The sequence below is a fragment of the Mrakia frigida genome (genome assembly GCF_051309035.1).
Source record: "Mrakia frigida strain ATCC 22029 unplaced genomic scaffold BDY24scaffold_2, whole genome shotgun sequence".
NCBI classification, from domain to species: domain Eukaryota; kingdom Fungi; phylum Basidiomycota; class Tremellomycetes; order Cystofilobasidiales; family Mrakiaceae; genus Mrakia; species Mrakia frigida.
Genome location: NW_027481279.1, coordinates 1,254,459 through 1,267,839, shown reverse-complemented (window position 1 = coordinate 1,267,839; position 13,381 = coordinate 1,254,459). Strand labels below are relative to the sequence as shown.

The 13,381-nt window shown below is 54.4% G+C and overlaps 3 protein-coding genes across 3 annotated transcripts; all 3 read right to left on the bottom strand.

The window, feature by feature from the left end:
• Positions 1-3,702: 3,702 nt before the first annotated feature.
• BDY24DRAFT_331417 (uncharacterized protein) lies at positions 3,703-4,543 on the bottom strand (the record flags this gene model as incomplete). Its single annotated transcript, XM_076637127.1, has 3 exons — positions 3,703-4,144; positions 4,234-4,321; positions 4,453-4,543. Coding segments are annotated over 3 exons (621 nt in total), but the record flags the coding sequence as incomplete, so codon positions are not given.
• A 2,121-nt stretch (positions 4,544-6,664) lies between these two features.
• BDY24DRAFT_411740 (glycosyltransferase family 8 protein) lies at positions 6,665-10,622 on the bottom strand (the record flags this gene model as incomplete). Its single annotated transcript, XM_076642968.1, has 9 exons — positions 6,665-6,768; positions 6,903-8,242; positions 8,356-9,060; positions 9,154-9,183; positions 9,251-9,313; positions 9,386-9,541; positions 9,622-9,754; positions 10,227-10,432; positions 10,555-10,622. 9 exons carry the CDS (start codon positions 10,620-10,622, stop codon positions 6,665-6,667), a joined length of 2,805 nt encoding a protein of 934 aa, XP_076500952.1.
• Positions 10,623-11,528: 906 nt separating this feature from the next.
• Positions 11,529-13,367, bottom strand: BDY24DRAFT_376049 (Haloacid dehalogenase-like hydrolase-domain-containing protein). Its single transcript, XM_076638627.1, has 9 exons — positions 13,277-13,367; positions 13,049-13,155; positions 12,930-12,960; positions 12,664-12,774; positions 12,460-12,579; positions 12,363-12,385; positions 12,154-12,276; positions 11,901-11,980; positions 11,529-11,803 (listed from the first exon to the last, which is right to left on the bottom strand). Exons 1-9 carry the CDS (start codon positions 13,290-13,292, stop codon positions 11,608-11,610), a joined length of 807 nt encoding a protein of 268 aa, XP_076500951.1. The 5' UTR covers positions 13,293-13,367; the 3' UTR covers positions 11,529-11,607.
• Positions 13,368-13,381: the final 14 nt, after the last annotated feature.

Sequence of the window (13,381 nt, the reverse complement as noted above, 5' to 3'; positions counted from 1 at the left end):
CAGTGGTTTGATTTTTGTTTGTGGGTGTGGAGAGACTCTATACAAACCGGTGAGAAGTGATTTCGTGTGATTCCGATTAGAACGCGGGTCTCCCTTGCAATCTCCCGTCCTGTTTCCCTGTCGCTGCTGACCAAGGTTTCGTCTCTCCGTCCACTCTATTTGCTCAAGTTCACATCTTGTGGTCTCGTATATCTCGAGTCACGGCGTAACGAGTTAGGCAGACCAAGAAAGAAGAAGGACCCGCCGCGCGCTTCGTGCGTCAGCCCGCCCGTCCACACTTCGAGCGTTGCGAACGCCGGTTCGGGACCGTCCGTCACGTAGAGGATTAACGACGAGGAACTTGGTAGGAGCAGGAGCGTGAGCGTGAGGGAGGGAAGAAGGCAGCTTTGACGATGTAGTTGTAGCCAGTAGGCCGGGTCTGATCTGGGGTGAGGCATTGAAGGAGCCGTGGGTCGTCCGCCGTGCGGGGGTCTGCCTTGGTCGAGCTGGAAGGAGGAGGGAAGAGAGCGGTGGATGAAGAAGAGAGGAAAGACATCTTTGAGTTTCGGATAACGTGAGAGGGAACTGCACGGCACTGACGGCACGGAAGGAATTGACCGTCTCTGTAGTAGTTCCCCACCACCCTTCCCATCGCGAACAGAGACATCAACGGTGGATGCTCTCTTCCTACAAGAACGTGAAGTACCGCAAGAACCTTCGATCAGTAGAAGACAACGAAGTGAGAGAACTCCCAAAGCACGACTCTCAGTGTCAGATTCGAAGGTTTCCTCAGGCCCTTGTCGACGTCTCCATCCTCCCCAAGCGGTCTCAGACTTGGAACGAGACTTCGATGTTGGTTGGGAATGAAGAGCTGGGCGCCGCCACGATCTCGCTTGAGATGGAGAGACTGGTCTGGTACTGGATCGAGAAGGAACAAGGCGATCCAGTCGGATGTTGGTTCGACGCTCAAGAGAGCGCCGCAAGCGTGAGATCGGACGTGAAACTGACGAAAGGGAACTGCAATTTCAGAGCTAGGTAGTTGTGTTCGACGATGATGGCTCTGGAAGACTGCCAAACTGGACGATCCGTCGTCTGGTAGCACTCGCTGTTTGAGAGGTTGTAGGGATCCGAGTCGCTAAGCGAAAACGGAAAGGGAACTCGGCACCATGAACCCGCCTAGAGGGGAAAACCTGGGAAGTGGCAGGTCAAGCCCTCGCCGTCGCGTCTCCGGGAGTCACAAAATTCAACCTTGACTGATCCTCTCCTGGTCCAAGTAATTTACTGTAGGTATTCGGCCGGGAGTGAAATTAGACGGGGGTGAAGGAGAACAAAAAGCGACCAGTCGTCTGGCTTTGCCGGACCGACAGTATGATCAACGAGACTCAGCCTCAATGAACCCTCCGAGGGTTTGAGGATCTAACTTCAAGTTTATATCCTGTGTTTGAAGGCCAAGGAAAGAATAGGAAGTGAAGCGGAGGGAGAGGGAGACGCGGTGTCTGACTCTGACCTGATGCAATCCGAATGACCTTCAGCCCAGAAGACGTAACTTCGACGAAGGTTCTCAAGGTTCAAGATTTTCCTCTGCATTGTAAAACAAGACGCTCAAGGTGGCGGCAGAGGTAGAAACTCGATGGGAATAAAAAGCAGACGCGTCGTCGGACTTTGTCCGATGCAACTGGTTAGATAGCCAGCGAGGCTTGTCCTCTTGTCCTCCACGGATCTAATCAAGTCTAGCATTTTTGCTTGGAGTATTAATTATATAGATAGCTCAATCAAAAATGTTTTGTGAGTCCATGGAGGCGGTCCATGGAGGCGAAGGAAGGTCAGAAGGAAGGAAAGGAAGACGCGTCGACTGACTTCGCTCGACCTCCCTATCTTCAACCGACAAGGCGGAGCCTCAATGGACCTTCTCAAGGGGATAGGGTTAGTAAGAGAGGCTGGTCTCTTCTTCCTCTCTTTTCTCATCTGTTGCTGTCCTCCTCCCAACACTTGCATCAAGCTGTACTTTCCCCCCATTGAATTTTATGTCGAGCCTAAGGAGACGTCGATCGTTCAGCAGCTCTTTCTCTTCTTTCCAATCCAATCCTTGCCGCACAAACAGGAGGAGGACAACGAGAAGTTTCTCTCCTTCCCCCGTCCAATATATCTGCTCAATCGGCCTCCTCTGCTCTGTGAAGTAAAAGTTGCGCATTACGATCGTTCACTCTCTTTCCCCTTCTTCCTCGACGCGTCCTCGTCCCCAGCTGCGAATCCAAACTCTCCTCCCTCCCCGTCCTCCCAGACTCCACCCTCCGACTTCCTCTTCTTCCCTCTCGACGCTCCACCTCCAACCACAGGTCCAGCCATCATCGTGTCGAAGTCTTCACTCCCAACTGAAGCAAGATCTTCAATCTCCTCCCCCGCGTGCCCTCCTCCCGCTCCGTTCACCATTCCACTCCCTTCCCCGTTCAACAGCCCGTCCGACCCGTGGACCTCGACGTCGTTCATCAAGAACGAGTTGATGTCGAAGTCTCCGTAGCCGCCTGCCGTCGAAGGAAGTCCGTTCGTCGCGTCGTGGTGGAGATGCTGGTGAGGTCCGTTCGGTCCGTCGATGACCTCTCCCCTCAGCTGAGCAGCAGCGTTCGAGTCCAACCCCAAGCTCGAGACGAGAGCTGCGATGCTCGTCTGGAGACGGTCGACGTCGGCGGCGATGTCCTCGGTGGATTTGTAGGCCTTGCCGAGTTGGGAGGCGTGAGCGGTGGAGGGACCTGCGAGAGCCTCGTTTCGGATGGAGGTGGAGAGGTGGGCGAGAGTGGATGGAGAAAGAGGTCGGGCTGGGTTGTTTGAGGAGGAGGTGAAGTCGTTGTTGAAGTTGAAGGGAGGAGGAACGAGGGTGGATTGGGAGAGTGGAGGAGGTGGAGAGAAGGTGTAAGGGTAATCGGTGACGAGACCTGCGACGTTTCCGGTCGGGTTTTGAGAGGAGGAGGCGTAAGCGTTGGTGTCGGGTACGTTGAGGGTTGCCGGGAGGTGTACGTCGGCGTTCATCCACTGACTGAAGGGAGAGAGAGGTTGAGGGGAAGGAGGTTGAGGATCCGAAGGCATCGCGTGGTTGGTTTGAGGGGAGTTTGGAAGCGGGAGATTGGGGAAGGAAAGGGCTAGGCTGTTGTTGAGAGGAGATGGTCGGGCGGTGGGTGTAGAGGAAGTGGTTGCGTGGTTGGAAGGAGAGAGGGTGGTGAATCGTTGTTCAGGAGGAGAGTCGAGGTTTCGAATGGAGGAAGAAGAGGAGCGAGTGTTGGGAGCGTTGTTTCGAGGCGGAGGTCCCCCAAACTTTGGGACGTTGTCGGTTGTAGGAGAGAAAGCCTCGTTGAAGCGGCCTGTTATAGAGCGATGGCGAGAAGAGAGAAGGAGTTCGTTAGCTCGGACTCGACGGACCGTCCGCTCGGAGAAGAGGAACGGAAACTTACTCGACGAGATTTCCTCCATCTCCTCGTCCTCCCCATCAGCGTACGGAAGCTCAATCTCCTCCAACCCAGCGTCGTCCCCGGCGTCCTCGTCTGCCAGTCCAATCCTCCCATCTCCGATCATCAACCTTGCTCGATCCTTCGGCACGACCGCAACTCCTCGCTTCCCCTTCCCCTTCCCCTTGTCTCCTGCTCCTCCCTGATCACTGGCAGGACTCTCAGCTGATCCGCTCGCCCCACCGCTCCCACTACCTCCACCAGCCATGTCTCCAGCAGCTCCCGCTCCGAACACACCAGCCAGGAACCTGAGAATTCGATCCGTCGTCTCCTGGTGACGCTTGTGTCGTTCTCTCGACGCGAGAGCCTCCTGCCAGAGATGAGCGTTCGAGTTCTGGAGGTCCTTGAGTTCCTGTGAGATGGATGCCTGTTGCGCTCGGATGTTGGTGATTCCAGAGAGGACGGTTTGGAGGTCGAGAGGGTGGGAGGAGGTACCGGAAGGGCCAGCTTTGGAGGAGGAAGCGGTGGGTTGAGAGGAAGAAGCGTCGAGGGAGGAGGAAACGAGGTTGGTGGAGACTCCTTCGGTTTGAGTCTTTTTGCGTTGAACGAGAGGGAGGAGGTCAGGTTGGTCGCGAAGGAAGTTTGGGTTGACGAACTCCCAGAGCTCGGTCGAGGAGTTGGGCTCGAGGACGCCTGTTTGAAGATGAGGGACCTTGTGGAAGCCGTACCTGGTGCAAAAGATGCGATTCTAGTTAGCTCTGAGCTCCGAGTAGGGACAGAGAAGGTCGGACAAAGGAGGAGAAAGGAAAGAACGAACATGTTGAGCTGCCTGACGAAGCTGGAGAAGTTGGAGTGCTTGAAGAAACGAGGAAGGAGCTCCTTTCCGAAGCGTTCATGGTTGGGAACTGTGAGGGGAGGCGAGAAAGCCCAGACAAGGTGATGGAGTCAGCTTAGACCAAGGATGGAAAGGTTGGAAGCGGGAGGGAGGAGAGAGAGGGAGGAGGAACAGGAACAAGGAGGAGGAGCTCTCACGTACCGAAGAAGGAATCCCCGTCGCCTGACCAGTGAATGAGTTCGTCCGTCGAAGGATCGTTGACCATGCTGTAGAGACGAGTGGACAAAGAGGGATGGGATCGGTCTCGAGCTTGAGGAGGAGAGGAAAGGATCGCTCCTTGTTGAACCGGCAAAGGGTAAAGGGAGTTGACGTCTTCCCTTCCTTCCTCTCTCCTTTGCTCTTCTTCCCCACTTCCTTCTCTCCCTTAGACTCCCACAGTACTCTCGTCCAGCACGACGTCGAGCTAGCATATAAGCTAACGAAAGAGGACTCACGAGTAGAGCTTGTTGAGGAAAGCTGGGACCTTTGTTCCCACCCCAGCGACTCCCGACTTTGGAATGTCTCCTGCTCCTGCTGATCCTATCCTAGCTACAGCGAGATTGTTGGCGGCCTGGACTGCTGCTTTGCGAGGAGCCATGTCGACGAAAGGATTCGTTGGATGGATGGCGGCGACGCTGAGGCGTACGAGCTTTCCAGCTTCGAGAAAGAGGGAGAGGGAGTTGGAGTTGGAGGGGAAACGAACCAGCGAGCTCAAACTTGATGCGGGGTCGCTCGTCGTCAAGCGGACGCAAATTTTATTAAGAGACCCGGTTGATGGATGGAGAGATCCAGTTGGTCGAATATAGCTCAGCAGTCCCAGGAATATATATCCCTTTGCCTGAATTGAGCTCGCCTTGTCGAGCTGCCGTCGAGGTCGCCTCGTCGTAGACCGTTTTATCCTTCGTCCGGATCAAAAGGCCATCAGGCTCTATTCGCACTTCCTCTTTGTGCTTTGAATTCTAATCTGTAGGCAGTATGAGTCTTCTTCGCTTCGAAGCTTAGAAGGAGAAGCTCAAAAGGCGACCTCGGTACGGCTTGTCGCCGTTTCCTCTCTTTCCAGCCTTCCTTTGACTACTGGGCGAAGCGGCTCCAGTGAGAGCTACTGTGTAGCGAAGATTCAATGAATTCCGCACTGAACTCGTTGTAAGTCATCCCGCGCACAGACGCAACGCGTTGAAGACGCGTCATGTTCGGCTGGACGACGCGTCGGAGACTCCATCTGTCAATGCAATGAGAAGTAGCAAGGGGGAAGTGTGGATGAAGGGAGCACAAGGATAATTGACATCATCCATACCCAGTCTCTTGCTGAGCAGGTTCTTGACGCAAATTTGAAAGGGAAACGAAGGAAGGCCCGACGTTGTCGACTTCTAGTTCTCTCGCCGCGAATCAAGAACGATCATAGAGATGGCTGTGGGCTCGGGTCCTGGGCGAGGGGGTAGTTTTGAACCTGCTCTACGTTGTCAGTGGGATGCTCGAGATCAATTCGAACTCTACAGCGAGAGACTCGGCTTGGCGTCAAGGTTGTTCTTGTTTCTCGTTCTAGTCTGCCTGAATGGACTTTGAAAGAAAGCTCTACCACTTTCTGCATCCTTCAGGTAAAGCGCTTATCCCTTCTAGAGAAACTTGGAGCTTCAGGCCGAGCTCTATTTTCCCTTTCTCTCACCTTTGTCTCCTCTGTTTCTACCTCTTCTCGTCTCCGGTCTCCCTCGTCCGTTCCTCGCATCCCCCTCTGACTTCTTCCCTTCCCTGCCCCGACCACAAGATTGAAAATCGAGGCAAACTGCGTGTATCTGAAAACCCTGCGAAAAATAAAGAAATGAAAGCAAAATGGAACGAAACGAAGCGAAGGCGAGGACTCGTCGCAGAACGGACGAGACTCGGTTGAAAACGTTTTTGGTTGCAGAGATGTGGAGAAGAAATCGTTAGGACTGTAGCAGTAGCAGGTAAGTAGGTTGAAAGTGGTAGAGAAACGATCGCGATGGTAGAGTAGAGTTTGAACGTGAAGGCACAAGGAGCGAAGAAACGAAACGAAACGAAACGAAACGGGACGAGCAAGTGAGTGAGGGCGTGTAGGTAAAATGTGCATGCGGGTACGACAGAGGTGTAGTTGGAGGGTGGAAGACAGCGAAGAGGGTAGGCAAAGTCTAATCTAGATGCAAGAAGGAGACGAGAGAGCGAAGGAGTGAAACGAACGACTAGAAGAATAGAGAAGGACGAGAAACGAGAAGAGAGAAGAGACAGGAGCAAAGCGATTGAAAAAAGCAAAAGCACCATCTAGTGTATGTAGGAAAGGCAAAGACCTAAACCGAAGCGGTAGGGAGGGAAGGAAGGAGGAGGTTGAGTCGAGGTGAGACGCGTCGAGTGAGTGTCGAAGTTACTGCTGCTGTTGCTGCTGCTGCTCCTCTTGAGCCGACCTCATGAACCGGTGCAGAACCGAGACCGTCTCTGTTTTGAACTGCTCGACGTTTCGAGCGGGATCTGAAGAAAGAAGAAAGAAGAGGAGGCGGTCAGTAAGGTGAGACGAGGAGAGCGCTCGACGGTTGTCCGTCTCATCGGTTCGTCGATCCCACCATCTCCGATACCCCAGAAGAAGGAGCGCAACTCAAACTCACCCCAAGTCCTGCCCTTCCCAGTACCCTGCCCTCCCACTCCTCCCATCTTCCCAGCAAACCTTCCTCCTCTTTCTCCCGCTCCTTCATCCATCTCCGGACTCCCCAGCGGCGTGACAACCCCAGCACTCGTCCCCGCGCTCGTCACCGTCTCCGAGCTCTCCTGTCTCGCATGAGCCAACCCTCCTCCTACAGAGGTCAACGCAGCCACCCTCTCTCGTTCCTTCTCCCTCTCCCTCTCGAACTCCTCCTGCTCTTGACTTCTCCTCCTGAGAGGCAGCTTGGGCTTGGAAGGCTCGAAGCCGTACCTCTTGAGGTTCCCGAGATCTTCTTGAGCAGATGCGGCCGAGCCAGACTTGGAAGCGGCGGCTCGAAGAGGAGGGACGGAGGACGTGGCGGTGACGGGAGAGGTAGGAGCCGAAGGATGAGCGGGAGGTCGTTGTTGAGAAGGAGAGTGTCGAGAGAGCCGTTCTCGTTCCTGGGAAGAGTTGGTGGGAGTTGAGGATCCGGACTCGAGTTGAGAAGCGTTGGTTGACGAGGCTGACTCGCTCTGAGCGTCGTCTCGGTCGTCGTGGTACTGGACTCCTGCCTCTCGAGTTCCTGTTCGATCGGTTTGAGAAGTGGAGTTGGCGTAGTTTTTGGAGGGGTTTCCGTGAGAAGGGTAGGTGTAGGAAGCCGAAGACGAGTTGTTGTGTCCTCGAGACGACGATCCTCCGTGTCCGTGTTGATCTCCTCCTCGACTCCCTCGACTGCTAGGTCTCGCCAAACCTGCTCCTCCGCCACCACCACCTCCACCTCGACCATCCCTCTTCTTCCCAGCAGGAGGAGTCGTCTCTCCATGAGCCTCACTCTGACTCTCCTCGCTCTCCTCTTCCTCGTCGTCTCCCTCGTCGCCTCCATCTCGACTCGGTTCCTTCCTCCCTCCCAGACCACCATGACCTCTCTCCTCTCGTCTCCCTCGACTTCCAGGAGGAGTCCTGGTTCCTTCGCTCCCTCCTCTCGACGACGACGACGAAATCGGCTTGCCTTTGTTGGCGGGAGGACCGGTGAGACGAGTGACGTATTTCTGAATCGCAGGGACGGCGTCCCAGGCGTTCACGTACTTGCTCGCCGATTGGAAGGTGGCAGGAGGAGGAGGTTGGTGGTTATGGTGGTGAGGATACTGATTCTCCGACTGGGTGTGGTCGTGGACGGTTTGGTTGGAGGAGGGAGGAGAGGAGCGAGCTGGCGGAGGGGTTTCGCCTCGAGGGAAGACTCGAGAGGGTGCTGATCGAGTTCGAGACTCCCAGGGGAAGATCTTTCCGACGAGAGAAGAGTCGGCCTGTTGAGTGGTCACGTTGTACCTGCCGAAACGAGGGCACAGAAGGAGCGAAGAGAGGTCAGCGAACGAGTTCTCGTTTCGTCGACGCGTCGAACCAAGAGCGAAGTCGAAGGGAAACAGAACGATTTGACTGACCTTCCATCTCTCAGCTCCAGAGGCACATCCCAAACAGCCTGACCTCCCTGCCCACCTTCCCTCCACCTCCTCTCGTCCTCCTTCGCCTCCCAAGCACTCGCATCCCAAGCGTTCCCGTACTTGGAGTCAATCGGCTCTTGCATCTGATGAAACTCTTTCCCCTCTCCCTTCGGAGGAGGTCCGAGTGCTGGATCCCAGATAGCAAAGTAGGGAGTCCCTGCGTGGAGGACGGGCTGAGGAGACACGATCCTCGTCGCTTCCTCGTGATGCTGGTGCGGTTGCTCGACCTCCTTCTCGGACTCAACGACGGCAGGGAGGAGTCTCGCTCGCATGAGATCGATCCTTCCATCGAGAGGCAAGCTCGTGTAGCCTCCCTCAGCGGCGTCTCGGTTTCCCCAGCCTTGAGTAGCGATGGCTTTGAGCTCCTCCAGTCCGTACGACGCAGCGGTAGCTCGAGAACCTTCCTCCTCCCAGGCGGCGACGTTGACGGGGACTTCGAATCTCTTCTGGTCCTCGGCTGAGGATCGAACGAACTTGTCGTAGACTCCGAACCAACGATCGACGAGGGACTGGTAGTCGAAGGGGAGGTTTTCGCAGGGAGTAGGTCGAGAAGCTCGGTAGGAGAGGGAGGACCAGGGTTTGTTGGCTCCGATGAAGTGAACGCAGTTGATGGTGGGACCGTAGTGGGAGTAGGCAGGAGCGTAGCTGTGTGGGAGAGGAAGAGGAGATGAGAGACGCGTCGAGGTCGTCAGCGATGGGATTCGAACTTCGAAGGAGAAGACGAGGGGAGAAACGAACGTATAGGCAGCCGTAGGAGTTGTGTTGTAGCTGTTATCGAGAGGAGAGAAGAGGTCAGCGACGAGTGGAAAAAGAAGACTAGAGAGTTGGAACGAACGTGAAGCTGATCCGATTCCATTCAGGTCGTCCATCCTCTCCGTTGAAGTACTGGTTCAAGATCCTGCTCGTACGAAACAAGACCCAAGTCAGCATCGGTCTCTCAACTCTTTCTCGAAGCAGAATCTGAACTCACCCTTGATCTCCGCCATCGAACGAGCCTCCGCCTCGTTGACCCTTTCCAGCGAGCATCATCTCCCTCAGGCCTTCGAAGGTCTGCTCCGAGGGTTCGAGGACCATCACTCCCGAGTTGAAGCAGTCCGGCCATCCAGTATCCGGAGCAGCAGAGAACCTGTTGGACGTCAAAAAAGGTCAGGACCTGGAAGAGATCGTCGGTTGGAAAGTGACGTATAGCGAGAGAGGAGGACTGACGGATGAGGGATGGCGAAGAGATGGGAGAGAGGTCGCAGAGGCAAGACGTCCGCGTCGAGGAAGATGATTTTTGTGAAGGGAGCGAGTCGGAAGACGTGCAGTTTGGTGAGAACCGTAGCGAGGTCAGGTCGACCTGCGAGAGAAGAGAAGAGGGGAGGTCAGCTCGTCTGAGGCTGCGGCAGAGTTGAAGGAGGAGGACGGAGAGAGAGAGAGAGAGAGAGAGATAGAGAGAGCGAAGGGAGGAAGGATGAGCAAGGAAAGGAGGGTGGTCAACAAGTTCAAAAGAAGAGCGAGCGAGGTGGTCGCTAGTCTTGTTTGTTTGAATCAAAAGAGGAAAAGGAAGAGAGAGAGAGAGAGAGAGAGAGACAAGGAGAAGGAGGAGCAAACAATCTCGGTTCTAGCTGCTCCTGTCAAGTCAACATCCTCGAGTCCTCCCTTCACCACTTCCTCCTCCTCCTCGTCGTCCTCGTATATACTAGCAGAGGAGGCATCTTCTTCGCCTTCGCCATCTTTGTCGTCATTCCGTCTTGTTGTTGAACTGGGTCCCCCAGAAGCTCGCTCGCTGCTCCTTCCTCCCTCCTCTCCTTCCTCTCTGATGGACTGACCTAGAAGACCGAGTCCCTCCTGCTGTCCTGAACATTCCAACACTTCTACTCCTACTACGAGATCCCAAACTTCCCTGAGCTGCTTGATGCTCTTTGCGTCGACCGTTTCCGGCGTAACGAGACAGACGAGTTTGAACGGAATCGGATTCAACGACGAAGGACGATGGAGAGAACGAAGAGAGTGACCAAGAACGAGAGCACCAGGGCTGAAGAGAAACAGAGAACCACAGAGAGTCAGTCAGTAGGAGCGCGAGAAGAGAGAGAGAGAGAGAGAGAGAGACAGAGAGAGAGAGAGAAGCAAGGAGAAAGAAGAAGAACGACGACTCACAGGTACGACGTCGACGAGAGAAGGGTCACGAAAGCGTACGATTGCGAAGGAGCAGCAGAGGGAACCATCTCTATTAAGGAGTACTGGGAGAGGAGGGAGACGCCTGGGAAGGGACGACGTACGTCGACGGCGGAGCGAACGACTCAAGAAAAGGGAGAAGGGGAGGAGAAGGATGGGGTTGGGGAGGAGGAGAAGAAAGGAGGGGCGACTCTTTCGGATCTCCTCCTTCTCTGCCGCTTTCTTCTTCCCAGAAAGATCAACAAACGAGGAAAATTTGCTCCACCTCGAAATAGTGAAAGTTCCTCCTTCTCAACAGGGAGCCGAGGCAGATTTTTCAACTGAGAGCCGAAGGGAAAACAACAGAAAGGAACAAACACCAAGGCCTTGTCCTCCTCCTCCGCTCCCCCCTTCCCCATCGAAGAAGCTCCGTCTCTCTTTTCATCAAACTGAGGCTTCGAGAATCTCGGAACCTTCTCTCTCATCCTTATCTCTGTTCTCCCTTCAGCTTCAGCTCAGAGCACTCTTTCACCTCTTCTCCTCGCCGCTTCAGATCGACAGAATCCATCCCCAACGCTCCTCTCCGACGACGCGACGAGAGACAGATCTCGACGGCGCTTTTGGGTGCGCCGAAACACACAGGCAAGATTAAAGTGGTCGGAAGAGATCTAGGATGTGGTTGATTTTACGTTTGAAGAGCGGCAAAGAGGAGCGAAGGAAAAAGAAGGAGACCTCGGGTTGTTTGCTGTTTCTCGATTGTTCGTTGCAACGACCCGCCAGATTCTGTCCTTGTAGGGGTTCGAGCCGAGGTGAAGTCTTCACACAAAGCTTGGTTCTTGGGACACACGCTGGGAACAAGTCGCGTCGAGATTGGTGCAAATCTGCGCGCGGAAAATTCCGAAGGAACCGCCCGTCTCTCGCTCGCTTCCCCTTTTTCATCTCCTCTCATCCCTCCGTGCTTCCTCTCAGATAGCGAATTACTGATACGATCATCGATACAAGCAATCCATGCACTCAGCTAAAGCGACCAAGCCTGTCTCCTGCCTCCGACGTGCTCTACTTCCTCTCGCTCCCGTCAAAGAAAATCTCGGACCAAACCTCCCTCAAAGCCTCCAAATCATCCACAGTCGTCACCACGAGCCCTTCCTTCCCCTTCACAGGCAGGTTGTTCACCCTCCCGTGGTCGGTATCCCACTCTCCCTTCTCCTTGAAGTGAACGGACTTGAATCCGAGGTCGAGGGAAGCGGTGATGCTGAGGGAAGAAGACGAAGAAGAGGAAGGAGAGACGCGTCGAGAGTCAGGAACCGTGGTCCTTACTGGGATGATGGAATAAGGAGGGATATACTGACTTCAGCAGAGAGTCGTCGACGAAATACTGGGTTGGGAGAGGAGTGTCGGGAGGGTGGGAGGGGAAAGCGAACGCGGTTGCCTGGAAATCGTCGACGAGGAGGATAGAGATACGGAGAGGGGATCAGCAAAAGTTAAACATGAAGTTCCATGGTAGCTTCTCTTCGAATCAAAGCTTTATTCCTCCGAAGGAACGAGAACGAGATGAACGAGATGAACGAGATGAAGGGTGAGAGAAGAGACGACGCGACGAACCTCGTTGAAGAATCCAGCTTCAGGCTTACAGCCAAAGTCGTTATCGGGTCGACCGTAGTCGCAGTAGACGAGAGCCTCGATGAGGTCCGATACACCGATGATGTTGAGAACCCGAAGACCATGCTGTGAGTTTGGAGGAGGAACAGGAGGGACGCAGATTAGCCCAACGTCGACTTCCGACCGACGCGAATGCACAGTCAACCACTCACAGTTTTGTAAGCGTTGGTGAGACCTGTATATACATAAGAGACGACATTCAGCACTACGAGACACGCCAAAGGAATGAGGACGGCAGGAGGGACGAACCGAGTATTCGAGCCTTGGAAGGGTCAATGTCTTGGAGCAGTTTCCGAAGTTCAGGGTTGTACGAAAGGATTTCCTCTAACGGCAGAGAAGCGTCGCAGACTCGATCGTAGTCCAACGCGTCTGGAAAGAGAGGGGGAGAGGAGTCAGATAAAGGTTCTGAGCTCGAAGTCGAGGAGAGGAAAGTAAAGAAGAGGTCGAGCTCACCAATCTCGTGGTGCTTGACCAAGCCTCGAATCGCCAGCCCGTACTCCGAGTAGTACTTCTTGTGCAGCACAGAAGCCTTCTCCTCTGAGAGTCCGAGGGAGAGGAAGTAGGCTGTAGAACGCGGAATCAAGAAGAAAGAAAGGCGATGGGGAGGGAGGGCGGAGGTGAGCGAACGTTGTCGACGTTGTTGAGGCCCAGAGCCTCCTCAAAGAGACAGAGCTTTCTGAGAGGTGGAAAATGAAGAGGTGTAGATGAAGAGGACGAACCGTGGATCTTCTGCTGCATCAGGAGATGAATCTGGAGACAGAAAGGGAGCAGAACAAAAAGAACCAAAGGAGATCAGCTCGAGATCTCTCTCCTTCCTTTGAAGGGTCGAAGAGCTCACTTTGCTGGACTTTGGATATAAAGTGTTATCGATATCGAGCCACACGACTGCTCGGGTATCAGGACCATCTATTTTGGGTGTCCTTGTAGAGAGAGAAGCGGAGAGATCTGTTCGAGAAAGAGGTTGTGGTGGAGAGAGGGAAGGAGGAGGGAAAAGAGCGAGCTCATCAGCTTCTCTTGGCTTCACTTCTCAAGCCTCGAAAGCGAAACTGGTCCTGATTATACTCACCAACGTAGCCAGCCATTCTAAGGAGATCGTGAACGAGAAGAGGAGACTTTGAAGTTTGAGAAAGATGGAGTTGGACGCAAGAAGAGAGAAGAAGAGGGAGAGGGA

Excerpts from the sequence above, each read along its gene's own strand:
- BDY24DRAFT_376049 (XM_076638627.1), bottom strand. Across the intron at positions 12,775-12,929 it reads GATGCAGCAGAAGATCCACG|CCTACTTCCTCTCCCTCGGA; the intron begins GTTCGTCCTCTT and ends CGCGTTCTACAG. Across the intron at positions 12,580-12,663 it reads GGTCAAGCACCACGAGATTG|ACGCGTTGGACTACGATCGA; the intron begins GTGAGCTCGACC and ends CTCTCTTTCCAG.